The 27,342-nt window shown below is 37.6% G+C and overlaps 1 protein-coding gene across 12 annotated transcripts in view; it reads right to left on the bottom strand.

The window, feature by feature from the left end:
* The window catches only part of Tasp1 (taspase 1), a 255,934-nt gene that overhangs the window by 190,937 nt on the left and 37,655 nt on the right, over positions 1 to 27,342 (bottom strand). For 11 of the 12 annotated variants that reach the window (XR_013050795.1, XR_001579049.3, XR_013050794.1 and 8 more), the window contains 2 exons: positions 18,564 to 18,684; positions 6,759 to 6,843 (listed from right to left, as the gene is read on the bottom strand). Coding sequence is in view for 7 of the 12 variants with exons in the window: in XM_006983677.4 (XP_006983739.1) it covers positions 6,759 to 6,843; positions 18,564 to 18,684 (206 nt within the window). In the remaining 5 variants the exon portion in view is untranslated. The remainder of the gene's footprint in view (positions 1 to 6,758; positions 6,844 to 18,563; positions 18,685 to 27,342) is intronic. The other variant, XM_042276335.2, reaches the window with a different exon arrangement.

Consider the following 27,342-nt stretch of genomic DNA (forward strand, 5'->3'; position numbering starts at 1 on the left):
AGTAAAAACCTTTAAAGGAGATTTATGCAAAACCCATTCAAAAACCCATTAACTCCACCATAGTAAGACATGGCCTCTACTGTCCTTCCTTCCTCTAAACCTCAACTGTTCTAGAGTTGCACTGACCTCACTGATACTTTTTCTATGCCTGCCTTGCTGTGTGTGCACCCACCCCTCGCCCACTCCAGTCAATTCTCAAACAAACCAGTCATTAAAATCTTTGAAAAACACAAGAAAGAACTCATGTCTCTAGCACTGTTAGCAAGGCCAAGAACCTGAGATTAGGTAGGTCATTGGACCTAAGAGAAAACCTACTATTATTGTTCTGCTAGAGGAACACTATAAAGTAAAATGTCCTAAACTGGGATGGAACATAGTTTAGCAGCACACACACACACACACACACACACACACACACACACACACACACACACAAAACGGGGGGAGGGGAGCATCTTCAACAAAGAGTATGGAAAACCTATATTTTCCTAAGTAAAATAATAAAATAAAATCTATCTCACATGACTAAAATTAATTTAAAATGAATCAAAGACCTTAAGTGGGACCTTAAACTTTGAAATCATCAGAAGATATGAGGAAAAGACTTCAAAGTGTAGGAATAGGGAAAGGCTTTCTGAAAAGGACTCCAACAGTAGCAAAAGTAACTCCAACAATTGACAAATGGAATTGGATGAAACTAAAATATCTGTGCACAGCAAAGGAAGAGTCATCATACTGAAAAGACAGCATATGGGATGGAAGAAAAACCTTTGCCAACTACACATCTCACAAGAGATCAATACTTGGATTCTACAGAAAACTCAAAAGACTAACCATTCAAAAACCAAATCATCCAATGAACAAATGGAAAAACAAATTGAAGACATTTTTCAACAAAAGAAATATAGGGGTTACAGAGACAGTATTGCTCGGCAGCTAAGAGCACTTGCTTTTCTTCTAGAGGATCCAGAATCGATTCCAGTATCCATATGGCTGGCAGCTTAGAAAAGGATCTGTGATTGATATATTGTGCACCCCAATAAACTTATTTGAGGGTCAGAGAACAGAATAGGCACTATATTAAACATAGAGGTTAGACAGTGGTAGCACAAGCCTTTAATCCTAGCATTCCAGAGGCAGAGATCCATCCAGATCTCTGTGAGTTCAAAGCCACACTGGAAACAGCCAAGCATGGTAACACACACCTTTAATCCCAGCACTTGAGATCACATGTCTTGCTTGGGAAAAACATACACCTTTAATCCCAGGAAGTGATGGCAGGAAGCAGAAAGGTATATAAGGCACGAGGATCGGGAACTAAGGCTTTTTAAGCTTTTAGGCTTTTAGCAACAGTTCAGCTGAGAGCCATTCGGGTGAGGACTCAGAAGCTTTCAGTCTGAGGATTCGTGGAAACAGGATCAGATGAGGAGTTGTCGAGGTGAGGTTAGCTGTGGCTTGTTCTGCTTCTCTGATCTTTCCGAATTCACCCCAATACCTGGCTCCTGAGTTTTTATTAGTAAGACCATTTAAGATTCTTATGTTACAGATTCCAATGTCTTCTGGCTTCCTTGTGCACCATTCAAGCATGTGGTACATAGATATACATGCAACCAAAGAAGAAATACAAATGGACACAGCATATTAAAAATATATATATGGCCAGATGGTAGTGGCACAGGTCTTTAATCCCAGCAGAGGCAGGCATATCTTTGTGAGTTTGAGGCCAGACTGGTCTACAGAGTGAGTTGCAAGTCAGCCAAGGCTATCAAGAAAAACCCTGTCTCAAAAAACCAAAGGGAAAAAAAAAAATCAACATCCTTAGTCACCATGAAAACGTAATTTAAGATTGCTTCTCAAGTCTGTTTCATCACAGTCAAATTGGTTGTTATCAAGAAAACAAATGACAGCAAGTACTGTTGGAGATGTAGGGAAAAGGAATCCTTACACACTTGTAGATGAGAATGAAACCTTGTGCAGCCACTACGTAGATCAATAGAGATGTTCCTCTAAAACAAAAACAAAAAAAGGCCAGGCATGGGTGATCACTCCTTTAATCCCAGCACTTGGGAAACAGAGGCAGGCAGACCTTTGTGAGTTAAAAGCTTGTGTGGTGTAGTCTACATACAAAATTCTAGGCCAGCCAGAGCTACACAGTGAGATAGCATCACAATAATAAATAAATGGATGGATGAATAAATAAATAAATAAATAAATAAATAAATAAATAAATAAATAAATAAATAAATAAATAAGCAGAGCTGCCCTATGATCCAGGCATACCATCCCTTGGGATATACATACCCAAAACGAATCAAAGCAAGCATACCAAAGAGATCCTTAAACAACCATGCTTATTACGATACTGTTCACAATAGTCAAGATGTGGAAGTAACCTAGATATCCAACAACAGATAAGCATACAAAGAAAATGTGGTGCACATACCCAATGGAGTTTGATTCAGCCTGGACAGATGAGATCATTTTAAGAAAAAAAATTTCCTTGTAAAATATTAAGGTATTATCCTCCCTTTGGCAACTCCCTTGTTTTGTTTCGTCTTTCCTCCTTTTCTTTATGAGGCAATCATAGTGGGTTATATAACCATTCCAAAGTGTTTGATATACCCACACATGTGGTAGTTTAAATGAGAGGTTCCTCATAAATATCAAGCATTTGAATACATGGTGCCCAGTTGGCGGCTGTTATGGAGGACTAGGATGTGTACACTGGCTGAAGGAAGTATGTCACTGTGGATAAGCTTTAAGGACTCAAAACACTCAGGCCACTTCAAATTAGCTCCCTCTGTTTTCCTGCTTGTGGCTGTGAGCTCTCAGCTTCTGCTGCCATGCCTTCATTCTGTCACTCTAACCCTCTGGACTAGTAAGCCCAGTTAAACTTTCTTCTGTAAACCACTTGATCACAATGTCTCATTGCAGAAATAGAAAAGTTAACACAATGCACATTTATTATATTGTCTTAGAAAATACAACTATGTAAATGCTTATATCTTTATGTATAAACAGAAAATACATAATACAAAAGACATCTGAGGATGAGAAAACCTTCAATTCAGGACAATTGTTACTAGCATAGGAACTCCACAGCTCAGCATAGAGCTGTGGGACAGTGTGAAAGGTGAGGGTCCACCAGAAAGGCGTTAGTTGACTGAGCATGATGGTTTATACCTGTACTCCCAGCAATCAACAGGCTGAGGATCCCAAATTCAAGGTCAGTCTGGCTATATGACAAGACCCAACCAAAAAAGAAGGAAGAAAGAAAACTTCAGTCTAGTCAAATCTTTGGTAATATTTTTTTTCCCTAATTTAGGTGGTATCAACTAGTTCAGCATATTATTTTGCAGAGTTTTTGCTGTTGTTTTTTAAGAAACTATAGCTGGGCATGGTGATGCAGAGGCCAGCAAATTTCTGTGAGTTCAAGGCCAGCCTGGCCTATAAATCAAGGTCCAGGCCAGCCAGACCTACACAGTGAGACCCTGTCTCAACAAATCAAAAAGAAAGAAAATATAAGTTAACTTTCATTTTACTTTTAATTCTAAAATGTAAAGATATATTGCTATATGATAAAGCAACCTCTGGAGGCATCACCATCCCTGACCTCAAGCTCTACTATAGAGCTATAGTAATAAAAACAGCTTGGTACTGGCATAAAAACAAACATACGGACCAATGGAATCGAATTGAAGACCCTGACATTAATCCATGCACATATGAACACCTGATTTTTTATAAAGAAGCCAAAACTATACAAGGGAAAAAAGAAAGTATCTTCAACAAACGGTGCTGGCATAACTGGATGTCAATATGTAAAAGATTACAAATAGATCCATATCTGTCACCATGCACAAAACTCAAGTCCAAGCGGATCAGAGACCTCAACATAAATCCAATTACACTAAACTTAATAGAAGAGAAAGTAGGAAGTACTCTTGAAAGCACTGGCACCGGAGACCACTTCCTAAATAAAACACCAACTAAGCCTTTTTATTTTCACAATCGTCTTCAAGCTGGTGTAGTACCTACTTTTCAGGAGTGGCTCTGTGCAACATTTATTGGCCTCCTGAAATTCATTTAGCCCCCTTTTGAAGATACCTTAAAATTTATGAGCCTGAATGTAGCCATTATAAGACCATTAGTTATGCTCCTTATGAGCTGCCTGTTTTTTTCTTTATGGTTCTTAGTTGTTCTTTTGCAGAGCTGCCAGCTTAAGTCATGCTGGGATCAAGAAAAATGGGCCTTGGCGGTTCGTGTTACTGGAGTTGCATCCATGCCAGTGGATGTCCACACACTCCAGAAGAGAATTTGACATTGCTGCTGCTGTTGTTGGTGTTACAGCAATGGCGGACACTGCTGCTACTGTTTCTGGGACTACCATTTCATAATTGCTTACTACAGCTAGCACAGTGGAGACCCTGGCAGCAAAAGTAGCTACCACAGTTAGTTAATCTTTCATTCTATTAGGCATGATAAATTTAATCCAATAGTTATATACATTTCAACTGGCTTTGAAAATTATAAATTTATAAACTCAAGTTCCATTTGCTTTTCGGATACCATCTTACAAGGACTCCAATTTGCAGTAAGGCTCATTAAGGAAGGGAATGGCTCAGTTGCCTTTAGCCTACTGGCTATGGGTGGGATAGGACTTCTGTTGGTCTTTTCTGTGTCGAACACAGATTGCAAGCCCAGTGCCACTTTGAGATCTTTGGCAGAAGTTAACTCTGCAGCTCACACACGATTGAGCCTGTATGATAATGAGTCTTCAGAGACGGGTAATGCCTGGGGGGCACTCACCAACCTCAGACTGAGTGCCTATGTGGCCTGGACAGGGATCTCCATGACGGGTAAGGTGACCTGCTGACGTCCCAAGCAACCTAAGTCAGAAGCTCATTTTTTAGTAAAAGGGAGACCTGTAGGGTCCTGCCCCCCCTGTTTTGGGTAACTGTTGCCTTGCTTGCTGACCTTGACCTTGATATCATCCCTATGCTAATTCCCTCCCGGGTTCCACCCTCCTGAATGCTTAAGGGAAGTTCCTTGTCTGTGTATCCTGCATAATGGGCATTAACAGCTTAGATGCAAGATTGTAAAACATCAGTAGGGAACTTCTGCCCTCCAGGGTTCTCCCATTGTGCTGTAAGCCTGTATTTAAGACCTCTTCCCTCCATTAAATGAAGGAAGAAAGGAAGGAAGGAAGGAAGGAAGGAAGGAAGGAAGGAAGGAAGGAAGGAAGGAAGGAAGGAAGGAAGGAAGGAAGGAAGGAAAACAAAAAAAGAAAAGCAAAACAACAACAACAAAAAAAGATATATTGCTATAAACTGAGAGAGACCACCATGACGGTAGCGTCCCCATGACAAGTATTACTGTACTAACAGAAGAAATAGCACTCTCAACCCCCCACTCACTCTCCCGTCTCACTCTCTCTCATGCTCTCTCCTCTTGCTTTCTCACTCACTCTGACTTCTCTTCCTCTCCCCTCTTCTTCCTCCTCTTTCCCTCTATCTTCCTCTTTCTTTTCCTCCTCTCCCCATCTACACCTCTATAGCTACCCATCCCCTTCCCTCTCCTGTATACTTTCAGTGAAGGACAAAAGCAACTAACTGCAAATCAAAAAGAAAATCCACACCAAACCCAGACAGGCTAGAACTGTGAGCTTGAACTCCTCAACCTTTATATTTATGAGAGTTTAAACTTTGTGTAAACATTTACTCAAAGATAGTATGTTGTGGAGTAAATTAGTATTAATGTCTCCTCCTTTTTTCTACTTTGTAACAGGTCTAGAAAGCAAGTTTTTTAATCACTGGGAGACATTTAGGCTTTTTACAGCTTTATAATCTACCAAGAAAATATTATACTGTACCTTTTTTAGGATTGACTTTTATTTTATATGTATGAATATTTTCCCTGCATGTACACATGCATATAATCCAAGTATCTGGTACACATAAAGGTCAGAGGAGGGAATCAGGTCCCCCACAACTGGAGTTATTAGATGAGTACAAAACACCATATGGGTGCTTGGAACTGAACTGGGATCCTCTTTAAGCAAGTGCTCTTAACCTCTGAGTCATACATCTTTCCAACCAAGTTTTTAACCTTTAAATTTGGACTGTATAATAATAATGAATAATGTGATGAACTTATTGTTCTTGCATGATATAGCCACATTGCCCCAGCTCAAGTTACTTAGTACATCTTTTTCCCACCACAATGACTAAGATGATACCATCATCAAAGACTGAATCCCCTTAACTTGCAAGTCTGTCCTACTGACCATTTATACTTTTCATCTCTTCTCAGTAAGAAGAATAAGGTAAAAGATAAAACATTGTTAATTATTACTATTTGATAATAGCTGCATTATGACTGTTCACAATATGCAATATATATTTTTCTAAGAATGTCCCAAACCTAATTACTTTAGACACTAGGCTCCAGTATCTATGATAGGCTCTGAGTTTCACAACAAAATAACCCTAACTCATCACTTGGAGACACAAAATCCTCTTAACAATCAATAACACACAGATCCAGAAATTAACTCTGACCTCCTTTGATCCATGAGATTCTATTCCATCTGGAGCTTATCAACTGTAGAGCATGCCACCATTACAGAACAAAGTATGTCTTAGTCTAAAGGCATGTGACCACTGGTACAGAACCAAAAGCATCAATCCCCTGTGGATTAAAGCAGCCTTCAAACACTAATAACCCAAGACAGAAGTCAAGAGGAACAAAGTGGTTACCAGGGAGGAATTCTGCCTGCAGAGAGCTTGCCCTTCTGCCCTTCACACAAGAGTCTGTTTGCAACTGAAACTGGATTCTTGATTCCTACAAAATAAAATTGGCATTAAAAGAAATCAGAAATGTCTTCACATTTCTCCACTTTGTTTTCTGCTGTTTCAATAAGACAACTTTAAAATACCTTGGAAATTCTTTACAGATACCAAATGTACTAGCACAAACTTAACATGACTACAATAAAAACTTAAAATGTACTCTATGACAGTAGTTCTCAACCTGTGGATCATAACTCTTTTGGGGGTTAAATGACCCTTTCACAAGGGTCACCTAAGACCATCTGTATATTAGATATTTACACTAAGATTCATTAACAGTAGCAAAATTACAGTTATGAAGAAGCAACAAAAATAATTTTATGATTGGGGGTTACCACAACAGGAAGAACAGTATTAAAGAGTCACAGCATTAGGAAGTTTGAGAACCAATGGCCTTGGGGAACTATGACCTGAGATTGTAAGCATTTCAATTTTTAAACAAAGACGTAATATGTTATACATCTAACATATATTCAGGCAAGAACTGTACACTATGGGCAGAAAAACAGCCACAGTCCTTTCCTGATAGGAAAGCTCAGGCTGTAAAGGTAAATACAAGTGTGCCCCATCCATCTACCTACTCACCCCAGAACATGGAACACCAAACAGTGTGTGAAAAATGTGAGCACACCTGTAATCCCAGCACTTGGGATACAGAGAGAGAAGGATTATCACATGTATGAGGGTAACCTAGGATATATAATAAGTTACAGGCCAACCTGGCCTATGGAGTAAGACTTTGCCTCACAAAACAAGTCATGACAGAATTGGAACTAGAAAAACAATTAACTTTACATCCTCTTTCATAACTCATGTCCTTTCATACCTCTTATATTTAGCCTTTCTGGTTCCCTTTTCTTCATGTTATACTGTACCCACATATACATTTATTTACATATATACATCTATTATTGGCTAGATTCCATATATGGAAGAGAACATACTTTTTTGTTTCTGACATTTTGTGAACTCACTTAATACTATATATTCTATGTCCATCTATTTTTCTGCAATTTTTAACTAGATTTTTCTTTAGAGCCTAGTGATATTTTACCATATATGCATATATATGTATATATATTGAATTGTTATCTACTCATCTGTTGAAAAACAACTAGGTTAACTCCAATTCTTTACTATAGAGAATAAAGCATCAATAAACATGGGAATGTAAATATCTCTGTGACTGAGTGTGGATTTCTCTGAGTGTATCCCAGAAGAGAAATAGCTGGGTAATATGGTAGTTCTATTTTTAATTTTTGGGAACTCTCCACACAGATTTCCACAATGGTTGTATTAGTTTGCACTCTGACAGTGATTACGGGTTTCTTTCTCTCCACATCTTCTCCAACATTTGCTGTAATATTTTTTGACAATAGTCATGTTGATTGTGGTGAGGTGCTATCTCAAAGTAGTTTAATTTTGCAATTCCCTGATGACTAGGGATATTGAACATTTAATTACTAGGCATTTGTATTTCTTTTTTGGAAACTATATCTTTGGTTCATTTGCTCATTTACTGATTGTCAATTTTATTTCCTTGATATTTAAATTCTTCAGTTCTTTGTATATTCTGGACATTAGTCCAGTGTCAACATGAAGCTGGTAAAGACTTTTTAACCATTCTGCCAATGGTAAACACCTTTAATCCTAGCACTCGGGAGGCAGCAGCAGCAGGCAGATCTCTATGAGTTCAAGGCTAGCCTGGTCTATAGAGTGAGTTCCAGGACAGCCAGGGCTACACAGAGAAACCCTGTCTCAGAAAAACAAAAAGAAAAAAAAGGAGAAAAGACAAAGAAGAGAAAGATGGGTGAGGAAGAAGAAAAAGAAACAGTATCATTCTGTGGACTGTTAACTGTTGTTTCCTCTGATGTCGGAACAAAGTCCAAGAATGGAGTCCTGTGAGGAGAATTCTGAGTGCTTGTTAGAAAACAAGACAAAAGTCTTGTGTGGTAGTTTGAAAATGGTCCCCAAAGGGATTGGCACTATTAGGAGGTGTGGCCTTCTTGGAAGAGGTGTGGTCTTGTTGGAGGAAGTGAGTCAGTGTAGAGGCAGGCTTTGAGGTCTCACATATGCTCAAGTCATGCCCAATGTCTCAGACCTCTTTCTGGTGCCTGCAAGTCAAGATGTATTGCTTTCAGCTCCTTCAGCAACACCATGACTGCCTGCATGCTGCCATGTTCCACCATGAAGCTAACGGACTAAATCTCTTGAACTGTAAGCCAGCCCCAGTTAAATATTTTCCTTTGTAAGAGTTGCCATGGTTATATGTCTCTTCACAGCAACAGAAACCCTAAATAAGACAGTCTTACGACCTCAGCTTCTTCAAAAACACAGAATTGTTCTTGGAATGTGCCTTCATGCTCTTGGGAAGGCCCAAGGGCAACAGATAGGAATGAGTTTGGTTTAGATTGATTACTCATTACAACTGGCTATTGTTATTTGTTTATATGCCTCTATGGAAAAACATATTTTTGCCACATGCGGCTTGTCCTTGTGACTGTATACTTAGGCATGGAATTCTTAACCCTGAGAGTATAAATTGTCTGAGGCTCTGAATAAAGTTGGCTATTGCATGAGACTTTAGTTTACCTCATTTTAGACTACATTCTCCTAGGTCCCACCACCTTTAAAGTGGTAAACACTTAGCTGTGTAGAAACTACCCCCAAGTATCAAGTGTTGGAACTGCATGAAAATAAAAACATTTCTGCACAAGAGAGGTGGAACAATCCATATCTAGGATTAGGAAACTCCCAGAGAGAGCTAATCCTTGTGCAGGAACCTAACCCAGCAGGAAAAACATTCTGGAGCTATTTGTTTTCATATACATAAAGATTTGCAATGTTCTTCCTAAATTATATCAGCTGCAAAATATAACTTAGGAGCTAGCTCAGCTTGTATCATGTTTGCCACACTAGCACAAGGACCTGAACTCAATCTCTACAACCCACATTTTTAAAATGCCTGCCATGGTAATGCTGGGGAAGCCAAGGCAGGCAGATCCTGAAGGTTCTATGGCCAACCAGCCTAGTATACTCTGCAAGTTCCAAGCGAATAAAAGACCTTGTCTCAAAAAGAAGGTAAAAGGTGCCTGGGAAATGTAACATGAATCTTAAAAGTTCTTATAATTAGAAATAACCCAGAACCAGATATTGGGATAAATTCTGAAAGATCAAAGAAGAACAAGCCACAGCTAACCTCACTTCACCAATCCTGTTTCCTCACACTGAATGTCTCTGAGTTCTCATCTGAATGGATCTCATCTGAACTGCTGCTAAAAGCCTAAAAGCTTTAAAACCTCTAGTTCCTGGTCCTCATGCCTTATATACCTTTCTGCTTCCTGCCATCACTTCCTGGGATTAAAGGTGTGTATCTTTCCAAAGTAAAACATGAGATCTCAAGTCCTGGGATTAAAGGTGTGTGTCACCATGCCTGGCTCTGTTTCCAGTGTGGGCTTGAACTCATAGAGATCCGGATGGATTTTTGCCTCTGGAATGCTAGGATTAAAGGCTTCTGCTACCACTGCCTAACCTCTATGTTTAATATAGTGGCTGTTCTGTTCTCTGACCCTCCAAAAAGTTTATTGGGGTGCTGATATATATATATCAGCCACAGGAAAAAGTTACCCAAGTTTGGGCTCTGGGTTCTATATATGCACACACAAATTCACATATACGTATACCAACACATGTATGAACATGCACACATGCACTCACATGCACAGAAAAATAATAATGGGGTAGGGTAAATCATATTCATCCCAACAAAAAAGATATAGTAACTGATGATATATTTATTCTATCTTATTTCATAGTTTTGCATTTTGTAAAATTTTCACTTTTGTATTTGAAATTGTTTTTGTTTTAGCATTCATCGTGCATCACAGGTTTCAATGCTGTTCTTTTTCTGCACCTATCTATGACATTTTCTCTATTACTTCCCATACCTCTAACTCATATACTTTTCCTCTTTGTCCTATTTTAGTCCCTCTCTTTCCCTTTCTTCAGTTCCTTCCTCTTTATGATTCTCCATTATTATCTTCTCTGAGATTTATTACAATTGTCAAAACTACAAAAACAAAGAAATATTAAAAGCCATTGTAAGAGAAAGCACCAACTCACCTACAAAGATAAACACATAGAAATACTGGATCTCTTTAACAATTCTTTTTTTTTGTTTGTTTGTTTGTTTTTTTTTTTGTTTTTTTGTTTTTTTGTTGTTTTTTTTTTTTTGTTTTTCGAGACAGGGTTTCTCTGTGTAGCTTTGCGCCTTTCCTGGGACTCACTTGGTAGTCCAGGCTGGCCTCGAACTCACAGAGATCCACCTGGCTCTGCCTCCCGAGTGCTGGGATTAAAGGCGTGCGCCACCACCGCCCGGCTCTCTTTAACAATTCTAAGTGTTAAGAATTCAAGGAATGATTATGCATCAAGCCCTGAAATCAAAAAACTGCCAACCAAGAATGCCAAGTCTACATATTGAGTTCTAAGCCAGCTATACTTAGTGAGACTCTCAGAGGAAAAAAATTAATATTTTGGAATAATTCCCAACAAAATTATTTCTATACTACACAAACCCTTTCAAATATAGAAAACAATACCTGGTCTGGAGTATGAGGCCAGCTATGACAGAATACACTAAGAAGCCATTTCTCATGAACTTCACCTAACTTGCCAATAAAATTTTGTAAGGAAGGGAATATCTTTTCAATAAAGGCAATAAGCCACTTCAAATCCCCACCAAAAATAACACATACAAAAGTTAGTCTGAACTTGGTATAAATAAATAAATAAATAAATAAATAAATAAATAAATAAATAAATAAATAAATAAATAGCTCGGGGTAAAAACAATTTAAAAAATAATAGTAAAATACAAGAACTAGCCAGTTTTGTTTTGTTTGTTTGTTTGTTTTTAAACAGAGAGAAAGAAAAAAGTAAGGGCTGGAGAGATAGTTCAGCAGGTAAGAGCACTGGCTGCTCTTCCTGAGGACCTGGATTCCCTCCCAGCATCTATATAGCTCATAACCACCTTTAATTCCAGTCTCAAGATATCTAATGCCCTCTTCTGGCCTCTGTAGGCACTGCACACAAGTAGGGCACAGACATACATACATACAGGCAGTCAAAATACCACATACATAAAATAAAAATTTAAAAAATTTGAATCTTAAATACATTATAATAGAAAACTTGTTCAAAGACAGCATTAAGACAATAAAAAAAGTAACAGTCTGGAAGGAAATATCCATCATATATGCATCTGAAAAGGCATTTTTAACCAAATATACAGAATATGTCTACAAAGCAATAAAAAAGAATAATGAATAAAAATGTTAAGTTATTGCCAGGCAGTGGTGGTGCACACCTTTAATCCCAGCACTCGGGAGGCAGAGGCAGGCAGATATCTGTGAGTTCGAGGCCAGCCTGGGCTACCAAGTGAGTTCCAGGAAAGGCACAAAGCTACACAGAGAAACCCTGTCTCAAGAAACAAAAAAAAATGTTAAGAAGTTATAAATGAAAACTTTACAACAAGGATTTCTAAAGGTTGTAGAAGAAAAGGCATTTAGTATTCATAGGACAACTCAAAACAACACATTCACAGAAATATTAAAATGGCTTTTTAATTAAAATTATTGAATAATAATAAGCAATATCAAAAAAAAGATATAGCAAGGCTTTCAAAAAAGATTTTTCTATCACTTGGCAAAAAGCCAAGGAAATGTCCTACTTGTTCTTTGTATGACCAAACTCTACCACCTGCAGGAAGTAACCCAAAGGGTACTCAAAGAAAAGATATTTGACAAACAGGTATGTTTCATTTTGCAGAATTTGGAAAATTAAAATATGTACACCATAGCATGGATATGCAGTCAGGATTTCAATGGGCAACAGCTTTGGTTTCTGAAAAAGCTGATTCTGTAATTTTTTTTTAAGATTTATTTATTTATTATGTATACAGTATTCTGCCTGCATGTATGCCTGCAAGCCAGAAAAGGGCACCAGATTTCATTATAGATGGTTGTGAGCCACTATGTGGTTGCTGGGAATTGAACTCAGGACCTCTGGAAGAGTAGCCAATGATCTTAACCTCTGAGTTATCTCTGAAGCACGATTCTGTAATTACACATTTATTAAAAGTTATGGCCATCATGGGGATACCTGTACAAATTAAGACTGACAATGCTCCAGCATATGTCTCTAGTAAAACAAAACAGTTCTTTGCATATTGTAACATAAAGGATATTACAAGTATATCACACAATTCTACAGGGCAAGCAGTTATAGAAAGATCTAATCACACTCTAAAAGATATGCTTAATAAACAGAAAGGGGTCATAAAAACCCCCAGAGATGGATTGCACAATGCTTTACTAACTTTAAAATTTGTAAATGCTAATGAGAAAGGAACAACAGCTGCAGAGAGACAATGAATAATAGAAAAAATGTGGAATTAAATCAGCCTGTATACTTTAAGGATGTTGTTGACCTAAGAATAAAAACCAGGATATGTGTTATGTTGGGAAAGATGTTTTGTTTTTGTTTCCACAAAAGAAGAAAAGCTGTAGATACCATCAAAATTGATAAAGATTAGATTCGAACAGAAGAGACCTCTTGATTAGAAGAGGCAATAGTTCATTAAACAATGTGACCATTCAATCTAACATATAATACTAACAAATGCCTTCCATTTGATCAGATATAACCTGCCAAAAAGGAAACTCCCCCAAAGTTAAGGAAGGGGCAGGGTTTTATTTTTGACTTTCCAGGAGAATAAAGGCATCCAACTAAGGAATTTGAAGATCTCTGGACAAATGAGACATCTGAAAAAAAAAGGACAAATCAACCACAGAAAGTGACCCAAGGGGTTTGGGATTTAGCTCAGTGGTAGAGTGCTTGCCTAGAAAGTGAAAGGCCCTGGGTTCGGTCCTCAGCTCAAAAAAAGAACTGCCCCAAGAAAAAGAATAAATTGGCCTAATGGTAGAGCACATTTCCAACAGGATAAAATTTTAGACCAGGCAGTGGTGGTGCACGCCTTTAATCCCAGCACTCGGAGGCAGAGCCAGGTGGATCTCTGTAAGTTTAAGGCCAGCCTGGGCTACAGAGTGAGTTCCAGGAAGGCACCAAAGCTACATAGAGAAACCCTGTCTTGGGGGGAAAATATTCATATATCTTCCCCAAATGTGTTTTTCTGCTCTTCTCTACAGACATAAAAGGCAAATGGTCTTTTTGTAGTCCCAGTTAAATTAAAAATTAAAGCTGGCTTTGAAGTTGGAGCATGGCTCTCTACTTCTCTAAACCCAAGCATGCTTGTTAAAGGGAAATTCAAAATCTCTATCTCATGTCAGAAGAGATACCTCGAATGGAACAAAAGAAAAACCAAAATAAAGAAACTGTTCTATTGCAGCTAATCTCATAATCCTTTGGTTTTATTTTGGCTCTTTAAAATTTTTCTTAAGGTATAAATATTATCTCAAAATTCATAAGATTAATATATATACATATATAAACTTTCTATTATGATATTAATAGTCATATAGAGTACTAATTCTAGAAAAGAGCTTAATCTAGCTTCCTATACACGATTTTGGGGTGAGTCTGAATCAGATAACTAGAAATTAAGTTTGTATACTCAAGATATACTTAACAAATCAGGGTTTATTCAACCTCTCCAAGATCTGCTGCATATGACATTTAAGATATTTAAGTTTTCTGCAGTGAACCATGACCTTTGAAGTCTCCAAAAGGATGATGGGGCTCCCCAACAACGATCCCACCTACATTGTGGTAATGCCACTCGGCTGACAACAACCACCCAAAAATCAGCTTTGGACTACAAACTGCTCAGAACAATTTTAAGGCAGCTAGCTGAGATGGTCCAGCCTCATGCACTACTCCAGCAAGGACTTCAAATAAGACCTACACTTTCCCATTATTCAGAAACTGGCAACAAATAATACATTTCGCTCTCCCAGGACTCAACCATTAACTCACTTTTCTCAGGGTCCCCTAGAGATGCCATCACCCCCCCTAGACAGCAGGAAGCAGTATAGAGAACATGACACCCACATTCCCAAGAAGTGGAGTGGATAGTTTTTGGTCATTCATTGGGTTATAGATATTTGTCATCGTTTAGGGGGGGTTGGGTACAAGTTGTTATTGGTAATGGTCAGAAAAAAAGCTGAACAAGGAAGGTTAGATTCAGGGATCTCATTTTGAAAAGAAAAAAAGGGATATAGAAATAATAGGATAAAAGGGTAAATTACTGAATCTACTATTAAACTAAAAAAGCAACTACTAGTCTTAAATATTTTACATTGGTGTGGATTTTTGTATATTGATACAAATTTAAGGTTATTTTTGTTATATTGTATAAATATTTCTTCTCAAGATTTTTTTTTTATATTGATTCAAATTTAAAGGTTTTTTTGTTTTTGTTTTTTCAAGACAAGGTTTCTCTGTGTAACAGTCCTGACTGTCCTGGAACTCAATGTGTAGACCAGGCTGGCCTCAAACCCACAGAGATCCATCTGCCTCTGCCTCACAAATGTTGGGATTAAAGGCGTGCACCACCACCTCCCAGCTTATTTTTGTTAGAAAATACCATATATATATTTCTACTCTTATTTAAGGTATTGTACCTATGTAGCTCACTTAACAATGTAACGTAAATTTCTAGTCCTTGAAAGTTATTACTACAAACTAGTTAGGATAATTAAAAAATGTAGGTTGGTAGTTAGTCACCTATTACAATCAAACTTGTAGTCATGTTAGGTATGTTTTCAAAAGTCAGACAGAGATATAGTTCAGATAGGTGGATTTTAAACACTTCAGAGATCAACAGAATATGGCATTTAAAATGTTTTAATAATATAAGGCTTTTTATGACAGCGAGACATGTCTGCTCCTGGCAGTAACAATCTACTTCAGAGAAGATGATGGGCATTGAAAAAACTCCATATGGAGTTTGCTTTCTTTGTGGCAAAAATTAGCCACTGGGCAAGAAACTGCCTTTGCCATAACTGCTAACAGTATGCTGTCCAAATTGGACAAGCAGGACACAATAGAAAGCAACTGCCAAACTTTGCCAAGACAAGGCAGGACCAGTCCTTCAAAATTCCTGCTTCATAGAAAAGTTTACCAGATATTCTGGGCCTATATGCCAAAGATGGATGCCCCAGTGTTACAGAGGAACCTTGGGTGACTGTCCAGGCAACCAGCTGTTTCTGTCATTTCTTAGTTTGGAAGTTGTCTGCTCTGCAATTCCTGTTTACTCAGATAATATTATATCCTTCCAGGTCTTTGATAGAGTTGAAGACTAGATAACTATAGCTACAGTTTTCCTTGTTACCAAATTAGGAAAAGAAACTCATAAAAGAGGTGTAAAGTGTATAAGGTTCAGAGACATAAAAAGATAGTTTGGGGTTGGTAATACAAGTTAGGATAAAAAGTGAATTAGGTACAAAACTTTGGACTAACCAACATAGAATAGATAATGCAGTATTTTCTCTAAATTTGCCAAATGCAAATGGACTGGACATTGTGGATATAATTCTTACCTGATAGTTGCTCTTATTGTATATAGTTTAACTATGTTAGAGTTAAAACCTTCCCTTTTTATTTAGACAAAAAGCAGGAAATGTGTGATATTTGGATCGGATTCTGACAATAAAGCTTGCTTTGAATCAGAGTGCAGAACTAGCCACCAACTGACCAAAATTAACCACAGAGGTTTTGGAGGACTGAGGACAGAGAAACAGGAAGTAGTAAGGCAGGGCTTAGAGAGTCTCAGTCCTTTTGAATGGAGGAATGGAAGAGATAGGTCACTGGCAGCTTCTCTGTTGCTTCTCTGATCATTCAGGTTCTTACCCCAATATCTGACTCCCAATTTTACTGATAAAGAATAATTAGATAAACACATCATATGGGTTTGGAGGGTACAGGTGTTCATGAAGGACACAGGCATCAGTTCCCCTTAACTTGGATTTACAGTTGGTTATAAGCTGGTAGTTTTAGGGGGATTGGACTTGGGTCCTCTACAAGAACAGTATATGCTTTTAACCACTGAGCCATCTCTCCAGCTCAGTATTCTAAATTCTAACATGATAGCATTTAATGTCTTGATCTAGATGTGTATGTCTGGATACCTTAGAAATTTCACAAATCTACAGATAAAACTATGTACACTTAATGTATCTTTAAATGAATTGTAAACCACTAAATAAATCTTTTATGTACTAATGTAAAAAGACAGCTACAGCCAGGCAGTGGTGGCCCACACCTTTAATCTCAGCGCTTGGGAGGCAGAGCCAGGTGGATCTCTGTGAGTTCGAGGCCAGCCTGGGCTACAGAGTGAATTCCAGGAAAGGCGCAAAGCTACACAGAGAAACCCTGTCTCGAAAAAACCAAAAATAAAAAAAAAAAAAAAAAAAAAAAGACAGCCACAAGACTCTGATTTAAACCGAAAAACTTCCAGCAATGGGCAGAGTGCTGCAAACCTAAAATTCTAACAGGCTACTGCAGGGGTGTCAAGAAATTAATCCAGCCTGGGTGCAAAGCTCAAGGGCAGCCTGAGCTACATAATTAGACTGCTTTAAACAAAAGAAGAACAGGGAATAGAGAAGGAAGAGGGAGAGGGGAAAAAAGAAAAGGAGGGAACTCTGTTTCATTAAAATATATGTGTGTGGGCCAATGACATGGCTCATCAGGAAAACATGCTTGTTATACAAAGCTGAGGACCTGATTTATGTCCCAAACACACATAAAAAGATGGGCGGTGCAGCATGGATGTGTGATCTCAGCTTTCCTGAGGTGAGATGTGAGGAAGGAACGGGACAACTGGCCAGAGCTACTGTGGCAGGTAGCCTCCAGTATGCAATATAACAGAAACCACAAGAGACCCCTCCTAAGCCAAGTGGAAACAAAAACCAACACTTACAAGTTGTCCTCTTGCGGGGGTGGGAGGAGGGGAATCCATGGCTGATATGTAAAATTAAATTAATTATCAAATAAAAATAAAATTAAAAATTTTTTAAAAAAAGCTGTCCTCTAACCTCCACATGCACACAGTGGCACGCAGTACATGTGCTCACATTCCTATCATGCACACAGAATAACATTCATGTTTTAAAAACAACCATATTCACAGAATACATATCTACTATATAAATAACCCAGATTTTTTCCTGGTTAATAACCAGGAGGAGAAGAGGGATAGAAAGGAGAGTTTTCTAGAATTGAAAGTAAATTTTATTTATATCTCCTAAATGTATTAATGTTATTTATAAATATATTTCAAATTGGAAAGTTAGTAGAATATTCTGAATTAGTGTTAAATGTCCATAATCTCTTTTAGGACTAGAGAAAAGGAGTATACTTCTAACCAAACTAGGTCATAGATTGCTCTATTTAATTTTGTTATGTTTGCTTTTTTGTTGTTGTTGTTTTCCAGTGTCGGAATTCAGAGTGAGGACCTTGTTCACGGTAGGAAAATAATCTACCAACTAAGCTACATTCCTAGTATTGGAGGCTTTCTTTAGAACTGCTTATACCTAAGATTTTATGCTCTTACTTAAGTAAAGGAGGAATAACAATTGTTTCAGCATCCTTCCAAACAAAAATGATTAAAAATATGGGAATAAGTCTTCAGAAGGTATGGAATGGTAACAGACTCAGTTTTTCAAATAAGAGGACTATATCATAATGCCCACATACCACTCAGTGCTCCAACTGCTCCAAAATTCAAGGATTTTCCATCCATTATGCTGGCATCACACTCAATTTCTCCTAAGAGATTTAGATTAGATCCCATTCCTGCATTTGTAAAAGGAGAATCCTAAAAAACAAAAAAATGAATTTAAATAATATTAGACGTAAAAAAGAATTAATATCAATCCTTCATAAACCCTCTAAAACCTAGAAGGTAAGTGTGGTGGTATTCTAATTGTACTGAAATGTGATTTTAATTGTGTGTTAATAAATAAAGTTGCCCGGGGGTCAGAGCTATTAGAGCCATAGACAGAGTGTGGCGGTGGTGGCGCATGCCTTTAATCCCATAGATCTCTGTGTGTTCAGGGATACAGCCAGCATTGGAGACATGCCTTTAAGACCTGGGGGGCTGTACATACAGACAGTGACGAGGCAGTCACATGTTTGGATTTACAACCAATGAGAAGGCAGAACAAAAGACTATAAAAAGACAGACAGACGGGAAATAGCTCTCTTTCGGGAAGCTAGGAGCTCGCAGGAGGAAAGGTAAGATTTTAGCTCTGAGCTCTGACCTCTTGGCTTTCTCTTTTACATTGGTTCTGTGTTTCTTATTTAATAAGACGGTTGGTTACATCTACAGGTAAGAGAACACTTTCTAAGATTCATGCAATATCAGTACTTCTCTGATGACAAAGGACAAAAATATTATGAGAAAATTAGAGGCCAATATACTTTATAGATGCTAACATCAAAATCATCAAAGAAACAAAAGCAAATCAAATCCAGCAGAATATGAACAAGTGTTTATATCATGAACAAGAAGGATGGCAAGAAGGTAAGGCTGGTTTAATATCTGAAGAAAAAAAAAACAATCAAAATAATCCACATTAATAAAATAATCATGTCAAGAGACATTAGGGGAAAAGTACTTAAACTACAACACCCTTTCATGAGAACAAAACAAAACAAAAAAAAAAAAAAAAAAACACTAAGCTAGAAACAGAAAACAACATCCTTGCCATGATAAAGGAAACCTACAAAAAGTCCAAAGCTAACACTGAAAAGTGGGGAAAAGGGGAAAGACTGACTAGATTTCCCTCAAGTCAAAACACAACAGGAATATCCACTCTCGCCACTTCTTATTCAACAACAGCAAGACAACTGTAGCAAGACAAGTAGGCGAGGAAAGAAAGAAAGAGCAACTCAATTTCTAAGAAAGAATCAAGTTACGTATCTTTTTTTTAAAAAAAGGAAAAGAAAACATGATCTTTTTAGCATGAGTTACCTGGACAAAACAATGGTTTGTTAGGGCATGTAGCTGGAGCTACATGAGACCGTGTCTCCAAAGGGTGAGAAAATGTTAAAATAGGGCCATAATGAAAATAAGTTTAGGGACTCTGGAGTGGTGACTCAGCGGTTAAGAATACTTGTTCCTCTTGCTGAATACTCAGGTTAGAAGCCTAACACTAACATGGTGGTTCACAACTATTAACCCCAGTCATAGGAAAAGAGGGAGCCTCAGTTGAGAAAATGTCACCATAAGATAGGGCTATATGGACTGGAGAGATGGCTCAGTGGTTAAGAGCACTGCCTGCTCTTCCAGAGGTCCTGAGTTCAACTCCCAGCAACCACATCGTGGCTCACAACCATCTGTAATGAGATCTGGTGCCCTCTTCTGGCCTGCAGTCATACATGCTGTATACATAACAAATAAATAAATAAATCTTTAATAAGAAAAAAAAAAAGATAGGGCTGTAGACAAGCCTTTAGGCATTTTCTTAACTAGTAATTAATGGGAAATAGCCCAGCCCGTTCTGGTGGCACCATTCCAGAGTAGCTGGTTCTGGGAGAAAGCAGGATAAGCAAGTTATAGGGACCAAGTCAGTGAGCAGCACCCTTCTGTGGTCTCTGCATCAGCTCCTGCCTCCAAGTAGCTGTCATGTTTGAGTTCCTGTCCTGACTTCCTTCAGTGATGAACAGATAAGGAAGTACAAGTCAAATAAACCCTTTCCTCCCCAAGTTTCATGGTGTTTCATAACAGCAATAGTAACCCTATCTAAGACAAACTTAACTAAGACAGTATGCATCACTACACTCAGCTTACATCTTAATTTCTGTTATTAATTCGTCCCACAGAGCATAAGCCCCTTTGTCTTTTTAGGTGTTATATCCCAGAGTCTAAATCAATGTTTCATTCACACATGGTAAATATTTATAAGATGACTAAATAGCAGCTGATCATAACCAAGTAAAGCAGAATAATGATGACTGTGAACTATCACGCCATAAGCCAGCTAGACACTAATTCTTATGTGACATTCCTACAGAGAAATTCCAGGGGAAAAAAAAAAAAGACTTCAACTAGAAATGTCCCTTTGAAGGAAAGGATGAAAGAAGTGGCAAGCCAGGCTCTACTCTTCTACCATGACAGGGAAGCTTTTCCTACAGTAAAAGCAGGCAGCATCCAGCCAAGGCAAAAAGCTGCAACACTACTTTTTCACTTAAAACTAAAAGCTGCACTACCTACTACTTAGTGTCTTTTGATAAAAGCACAAAATAAGGAGTTTATACAGCTACAGGGTTTACTGTACCTTGGGGGATTTATTATGTAACCTCTATAAACAACTCTTACAGATACAAACAATTAAGTTTTCAAATATATGAAAACCAAACTAGTACAATATAAAATTATTTTATATAAAATGGTCCTATCTGTCCAATCACCAATATTCCTATTAAAGTATGTCAAATGTCCATTGATAGATCACTAACACATTAGTGTTCACACTCTATCTCAAGTGTAAATTCAACAAGCACAGTTTAAAATTAATGAAACATGGGGGAATATATAATTTTTACCCATACATAAGTATTCCATTGAAATTCTTTTAATTACTGCCTCCATTGACAGCCAAGTAGCTTTATTCATCTTAAAGTAACAAGTGGGACACAGTCTTAAAACAAACACTCATGAATCTTTCTAAGTAAGAGTAATAGGGTATGTAAATATAGCTCAGTGGCATAGAATTTACCTAGTGTGTGCATGACCCTGAATTTGATCCCAGGATAGAAAAAAAAAAAAGGTAATAAATACAGGGTGCATTTTCCATCACAACTTTTTTCAAATTAAAATAAGAAAAATGCAGCCTCAGACGAGCCTGTGCTACATAATCAGAACCCATCCCAAGAGAGGGGGCAGGGAGACAGACAAAAACTTAAAAAAAAAATATGCAGTATGCCTATCTTAGCCAAGACTGTTCCAAGAATTATTAACTCCCTATTATTTCTTTATTGGTTCATGGTTCATCCTACAGGATGAAGGGTGGCTAATGAAACTGAGTCACTGACAAAAAACAATCAACACACACACACATACACACACACACACACACTTGGGGACATATTTAACAACCACTTTAGCTCAAATTCCTAAGAACTAAATAATTGAAAGTTTCCCTATTTTAAATTCCTTTGTAGTAGTATACATTAGGATTCATTTATTCAACAAATATTTATTGGATATCTATTGCCAGGCAATTTTTTTCCTGTAAAGGGCCAGATATATTAAATGATTCAAATTTGTGGACCACACAATGCTTCAGCTACTCAGCTCTGCCCCTGAGGTACACAAGCAGCCAGAAAAAATACACAAGTGAGTGAGCATGGCTGCGTCCCAAAGAAGTTGCATTTTGTACCCTGAAATTTGAATCTCATATAATTTTCTAGTATCATAAAATATCAGTTTCCTTTTGATTTCGTTTCAATCATCTTAAAAACTAAAAACCATTACAAGTTTACAGACCATCAAAAATAGGGAGAAAGCTCATTTGGTTTTTTGGGCAAAGTTTGCAAAATAGTGAGATAAATCATAGGGTTTATAGTAATACACAAAACAGAATATATTCTTCCCAACAAGTAGCCTCAATTCCAGCTATAGGAAGCAGATGCCTTCAGTAGCAGAGCATATGCTTAACACTGTCAAGGCCCTGGGTTCCATATCCAGTACCAAGAAAGGGAAGAAGTTGGCAAAGCAAGGAACAGAATGAAATACAGATGTCCTCTGGTATCTGAAGAGGATAAGTTTCAAAACACCCCCACCACACTAAACCCTTATATAAAGTGGCATTGAGACTGAAGATGTAGTTCGGTGGTAAAATATTTGCCTAGCATGCATGAGATCTTGGGTTCAATCCCCAGTATCACCTAGTATTATTAAGAAAAAGAAAAAGTTTATGAACCTTGAATAACACATATTTGTTAAGACTTGTTGGCTCCTGCTTGCAATACTCAGAAGGCTGAGATAGGAGGGACACACATATCCAAAGCCAGACTGAGAGGGCTGGAGAAAAAGCTCAGCAATTAAGAGAAATTGATGCTCTTGCAGAGGACCTGGGTTGAGTTCCTAGCACTCTCATGGCGGTTCACAAACCATCTGTAACTCCAGTTCCAGGGAATCCCACACTATCTTCTAGCCTCCGAGGGCACCAGTCACGCACATATACACATGCAGGCAAATACTCAAACACTTTAAATATATATATGGAAAAGGGGAAGAAAAAAGCCAAGACTCAGTTACACAGTGAACTGTCTCAAAAATAATGTCAAGGATAATGGCCCAGACCTACAATTTTAGCACTCAGGAAGGTGAGGTAGAAAAATCTCCATGAGTTCAAAGCCAATTTGGCTACATAACTAATATAATATAGTTGTTACACTGTACCATTTAAGGAATGACAAAAAAAGCTATAAATATTTAGTACAGATGCAAACTTTAGTTGGAATGTTTTTGATCTGCAACTACAAAGAGTCAAAAATCATGGCTATGTAGACTAACAATAAATTGGATGGCATATTAGACAATAGTAAATATAAAACTACAAATCTAAATAGAAGATAGTTCATGATCAGAAAGCTAAACAGGAGAGACAAGCAAACCACAAAGGTGTCCATAGCTTAGTTTTTATTTTGTTTCTTCTGACTTATTTCAGACTTAAATTTACAATATAAGTCAATATCCAAGAGCCAGCAAGATGGCTCAGTAGGTAAAGATGCCTGACATCATGTCTGACAACCAGAGTTCAATCACTGGATCCACAGGGTGTAAGGAGAGAACTGTCTCCCACAAGCAGTCCTCTGACCTACAGATGCCATGGCACATGTGTCCCAACACACAAAATAAAGAAAAAGGTAATTTAAATTTTTAAGTAATCTAATAACCAGAATATATACAGCCCTTCTACAACTGTGAATGATCAGAAAAGAAAAATTTAAATGGGCAAAAGACATGAAGCAACATCAACAGGTATTTTTCCCCAAAGACAGGGGCAGAGTTGAATAGCTACAAACACATAAAAATAGGCTGAATATCATTTCTATAGGGAAATAAAGAAACAATGATAAGGTACTGTAGTAGTTTGAATATAATTGGTCATATATTGGTCCCCATAAGCTCATAGGAAGTGGTATTATTAGGAGGTGTGGCTTTGTTGGAGGAAGTGTGTCACTGTGGAGGTGGGCTTTGAGGTCTCATATATGCTCAAGCCACACCCAGTATCTCAGTTCACTTCCTGTTGCCTTTGGATCAAGATGTATTAACTCTCAGATCCTTCTCCAGCACCATGTCTGTCTGCGTGTTGCCTTGCTTCCTGACGTGACAACAATGGACTAAACCTCTGAACTATAAGCAAGCCACTCCAAATAAATGTTTTCCTTTATAAGATTTGCCATGCTCAAGGTGTCTCTTTTTTTTTTTTTTTTTTTTTTTTTTTTTTTTTGGTTTTTCGAGACAGGGTTTCTCTGTGTAGCTTTGCGCCTTTCCTGGAGCTCACTTGGTAGCCCAGGCTGGCCTCGAACTCACAGAGATCCGCCTGCCTCTGCCTCCCGAGTGCTGGGATTAAAGGCGTGCGCCACCAACGCCCGGCTCAAGGTGTCTCTTTACAGCAATAGAAAACCTAACTAAGACACAATTGTCATCCACAAGAACAGCCTTAGTGACAAAGGGAAAAAAAGAAAAAAAATAACAACATGGATGTAAGGCAATTCTCATACATTATTACTGCAATGGAAAACGATTCATTCTGTAGTTATGGAAAACAGTTTAATAGATCCACAAAAAGTTCAACATACAATTAACATGTAACCCAGAAAGTCTACCTATAGGTGAATATACAAAGAAACTAAAATCAATATTCAATATTTTTGCAGGGCTATTCCCAGCAAGGGTGTCTACAATAGCCTACAGGTAGAAACAGCCCCATAGTCATCAATGGATGAGTGGGCAAAAGTGCTGTAGTATGTACAAGAACAATGCTGACTAGGCCTCCAGAAAGAGGAATGGAGTACTGACAGATGCTGCAATATGGAAGTGCCTCAAAGGTGTTGAACTTAAGTGGGGAGGGGGGGGAGGCACAAAAGGTATGATTTAAGTTATATGAATTATCCAGAACAGATACATCCATAGAGAGAAACAACAGACCATGAGTCGCCATCTGATAGAAGACAAGCAAATAAAGAGTAACTGCCTAAGGTGTATGAGGATTCTTTACAGAAATAAAAATATTTGGAACAAGATAGAAAATGGTCTACAAAGCACTGTGAACATACTGATTTTAGTTTTTCAAATTGTCATATGACTTCCACCTCTATTAAACATACAAAAGGAGATACAAAAGTACATATATTCAATGATTCTACATATATCAAGTTTTATAATTCACAAAATATTGTTACCCTAGTGTCACTGAGACCTTCTAGAGGGGCAGAAACGTTGTGTTTCCTGGTCCAGGTGCTACAGACACAGGGCTGTGTTCACTATGAAAAATTACCAGTTATCCATAAACAATAAATGTGCTTACTTTCTAGCATATATACTATACTCAATAAACAGCTTTAAAACCACAATGCAAATTTCTTAGAATAAAACAACTAAAGTTTTTTAAGACTGTTAAAACTGTGGATCCAATCAGTCTGTCTGCTCAAAATAAAAGAATCATTAAGTGAAATTCTCAATTCTCCAAAGAGTCTCATTTGAAACATATGAGTTAAATTTAATGTTCTTTTTTTTTTAAATAAGCCACTATACATGACCCTGTCATAGCTGGACCATGTCCTCACTTTGAGAAACTCATTTCAATGACTCCCTAGGCTGCTTCACTTCACTCTCTCTGTGAAGCCCATTTTCAGGAAGTTTGTAGTCTATCAACATTAGCACATAGGAAATAAGAAGTAAACAGCTACACAACAACTATGAAACACTGCAAAGGTGATCACTAAGGTAGCAAGATTCAACCTACCTACAGTAGAGAAAGATGTGAATCAGAACAAAGACTGAAATGAGAATGACCGGTAGGTACATAAAAGTTTTCTAGACAATCATTAGTGACATAGTCACAAATACTACATGAAGTACTAACATGTTTTCTATTGAGTAATGGAATAAAGATAGGATAAATGGTGGGAAGCTAAATATTCTGTAGAGGAGGTTAGCAAAACAAAGATGGAAATGAAGGCAACGTGTTTGGACTCATGGTTTTCACCACAAACACTCAGCACAGTACTTTGCTCCAGAGACTCCAAGTGAATCAAGAATTTGGTTCAAGCTTATCTGGAGCTCCAAGTACTTTGATCTGTTTTAGCTGCAGCTTCAAAACTCTATGGAGATGTTTGGGAAATGGTTCAAGCTGCTGCAACTGGTGTTTTTGAAAAGTTATTAGTTTGACTTAGAATTTGTTTCAAAAGTAATAAGCTACTTAAGTTTTGATAGAAATTCTTTTTATAACAATTTTCAGCCCCTAAGAGCAATGAACTACTGTCAAACTATCAATTCATTTTCTTAGCCCTTATAACAAGGTAAACTTGACATTTTAATCCAAGATTATTTTCATTATTTTCAGCTATACCTTAAAGTGAAATAGTGTTAGCCACACTCAAAAGCTCTAAACTCAAGAGCCAGCTGTCTTTCAGCTCTGGCAGACTGTAGCCCTGAAAAAGGCACACTCCATTTGGCAAGATTTCCATTTTCTTTTTTAAATAGAAGTTATAAATCCATATAAATATATATGATTCTCTTAATGTTTAAATGTTGACAACAAGTTTCACATTTTTAAAGATTTAGTTAATGTGTATGATTGCTCTGCCTATGTGTATGCATATGCATGTAATCCAGAAGGGGACATCAGATCCCCTTGATCTGCAGTTACAGGTGTTATAAGCTGTCATGATGGTGATAGGAACCCAATATGGGTCTTCTGCAAGAACAGTAAGTACCATACTACTGAACTTCTAAATACTTGAGTTCACTACTTTCTCTAAGAAGTTCAGTTTCTACTATTTCCTTACAATGGGAAAAGGCTAATGCAGTGATCAACTCAGATGTCTGCTTATACTCCTACACTGAACTTCTTGCCCTCCATCTTCTCTTCAGCTTGCCAATTTACCATTTCTCTGCATATTATTTAGGATACAGGAGGTAGACTTTATGGGTGCAAGTCTGCAAATTTTACTGTCCTTTCCTCAATTCTAAACAAACATTAAGTGAAAATATGACAAAACTTTTACTTTCAATAAATTTTATTTAACTGTGTTAACCTTCCTTTCCATGATAAATAACTGAGAAAGTAGGCAATGATATAAATCTACAAATGGAAGTCACAAGAAGAATATGAACTTCCCATAAATGTTAATACAAACTGAACCCAAATGCAAGATTTTTAGAACTGAAACGAATTAAGGTAGGAATATAGTTCAGTGATATTTACTTGCCTACTATACACTAATACACCTTGTG

This window comes from Peromyscus maniculatus, chromosome 4 (assembly GCF_049852395.1).
Source record: "Peromyscus maniculatus bairdii isolate BWxNUB_F1_BW_parent chromosome 4, HU_Pman_BW_mat_3.1, whole genome shotgun sequence".
Taxonomy (NCBI): domain Eukaryota; kingdom Metazoa; phylum Chordata; class Mammalia; order Rodentia; family Cricetidae; genus Peromyscus; species Peromyscus maniculatus.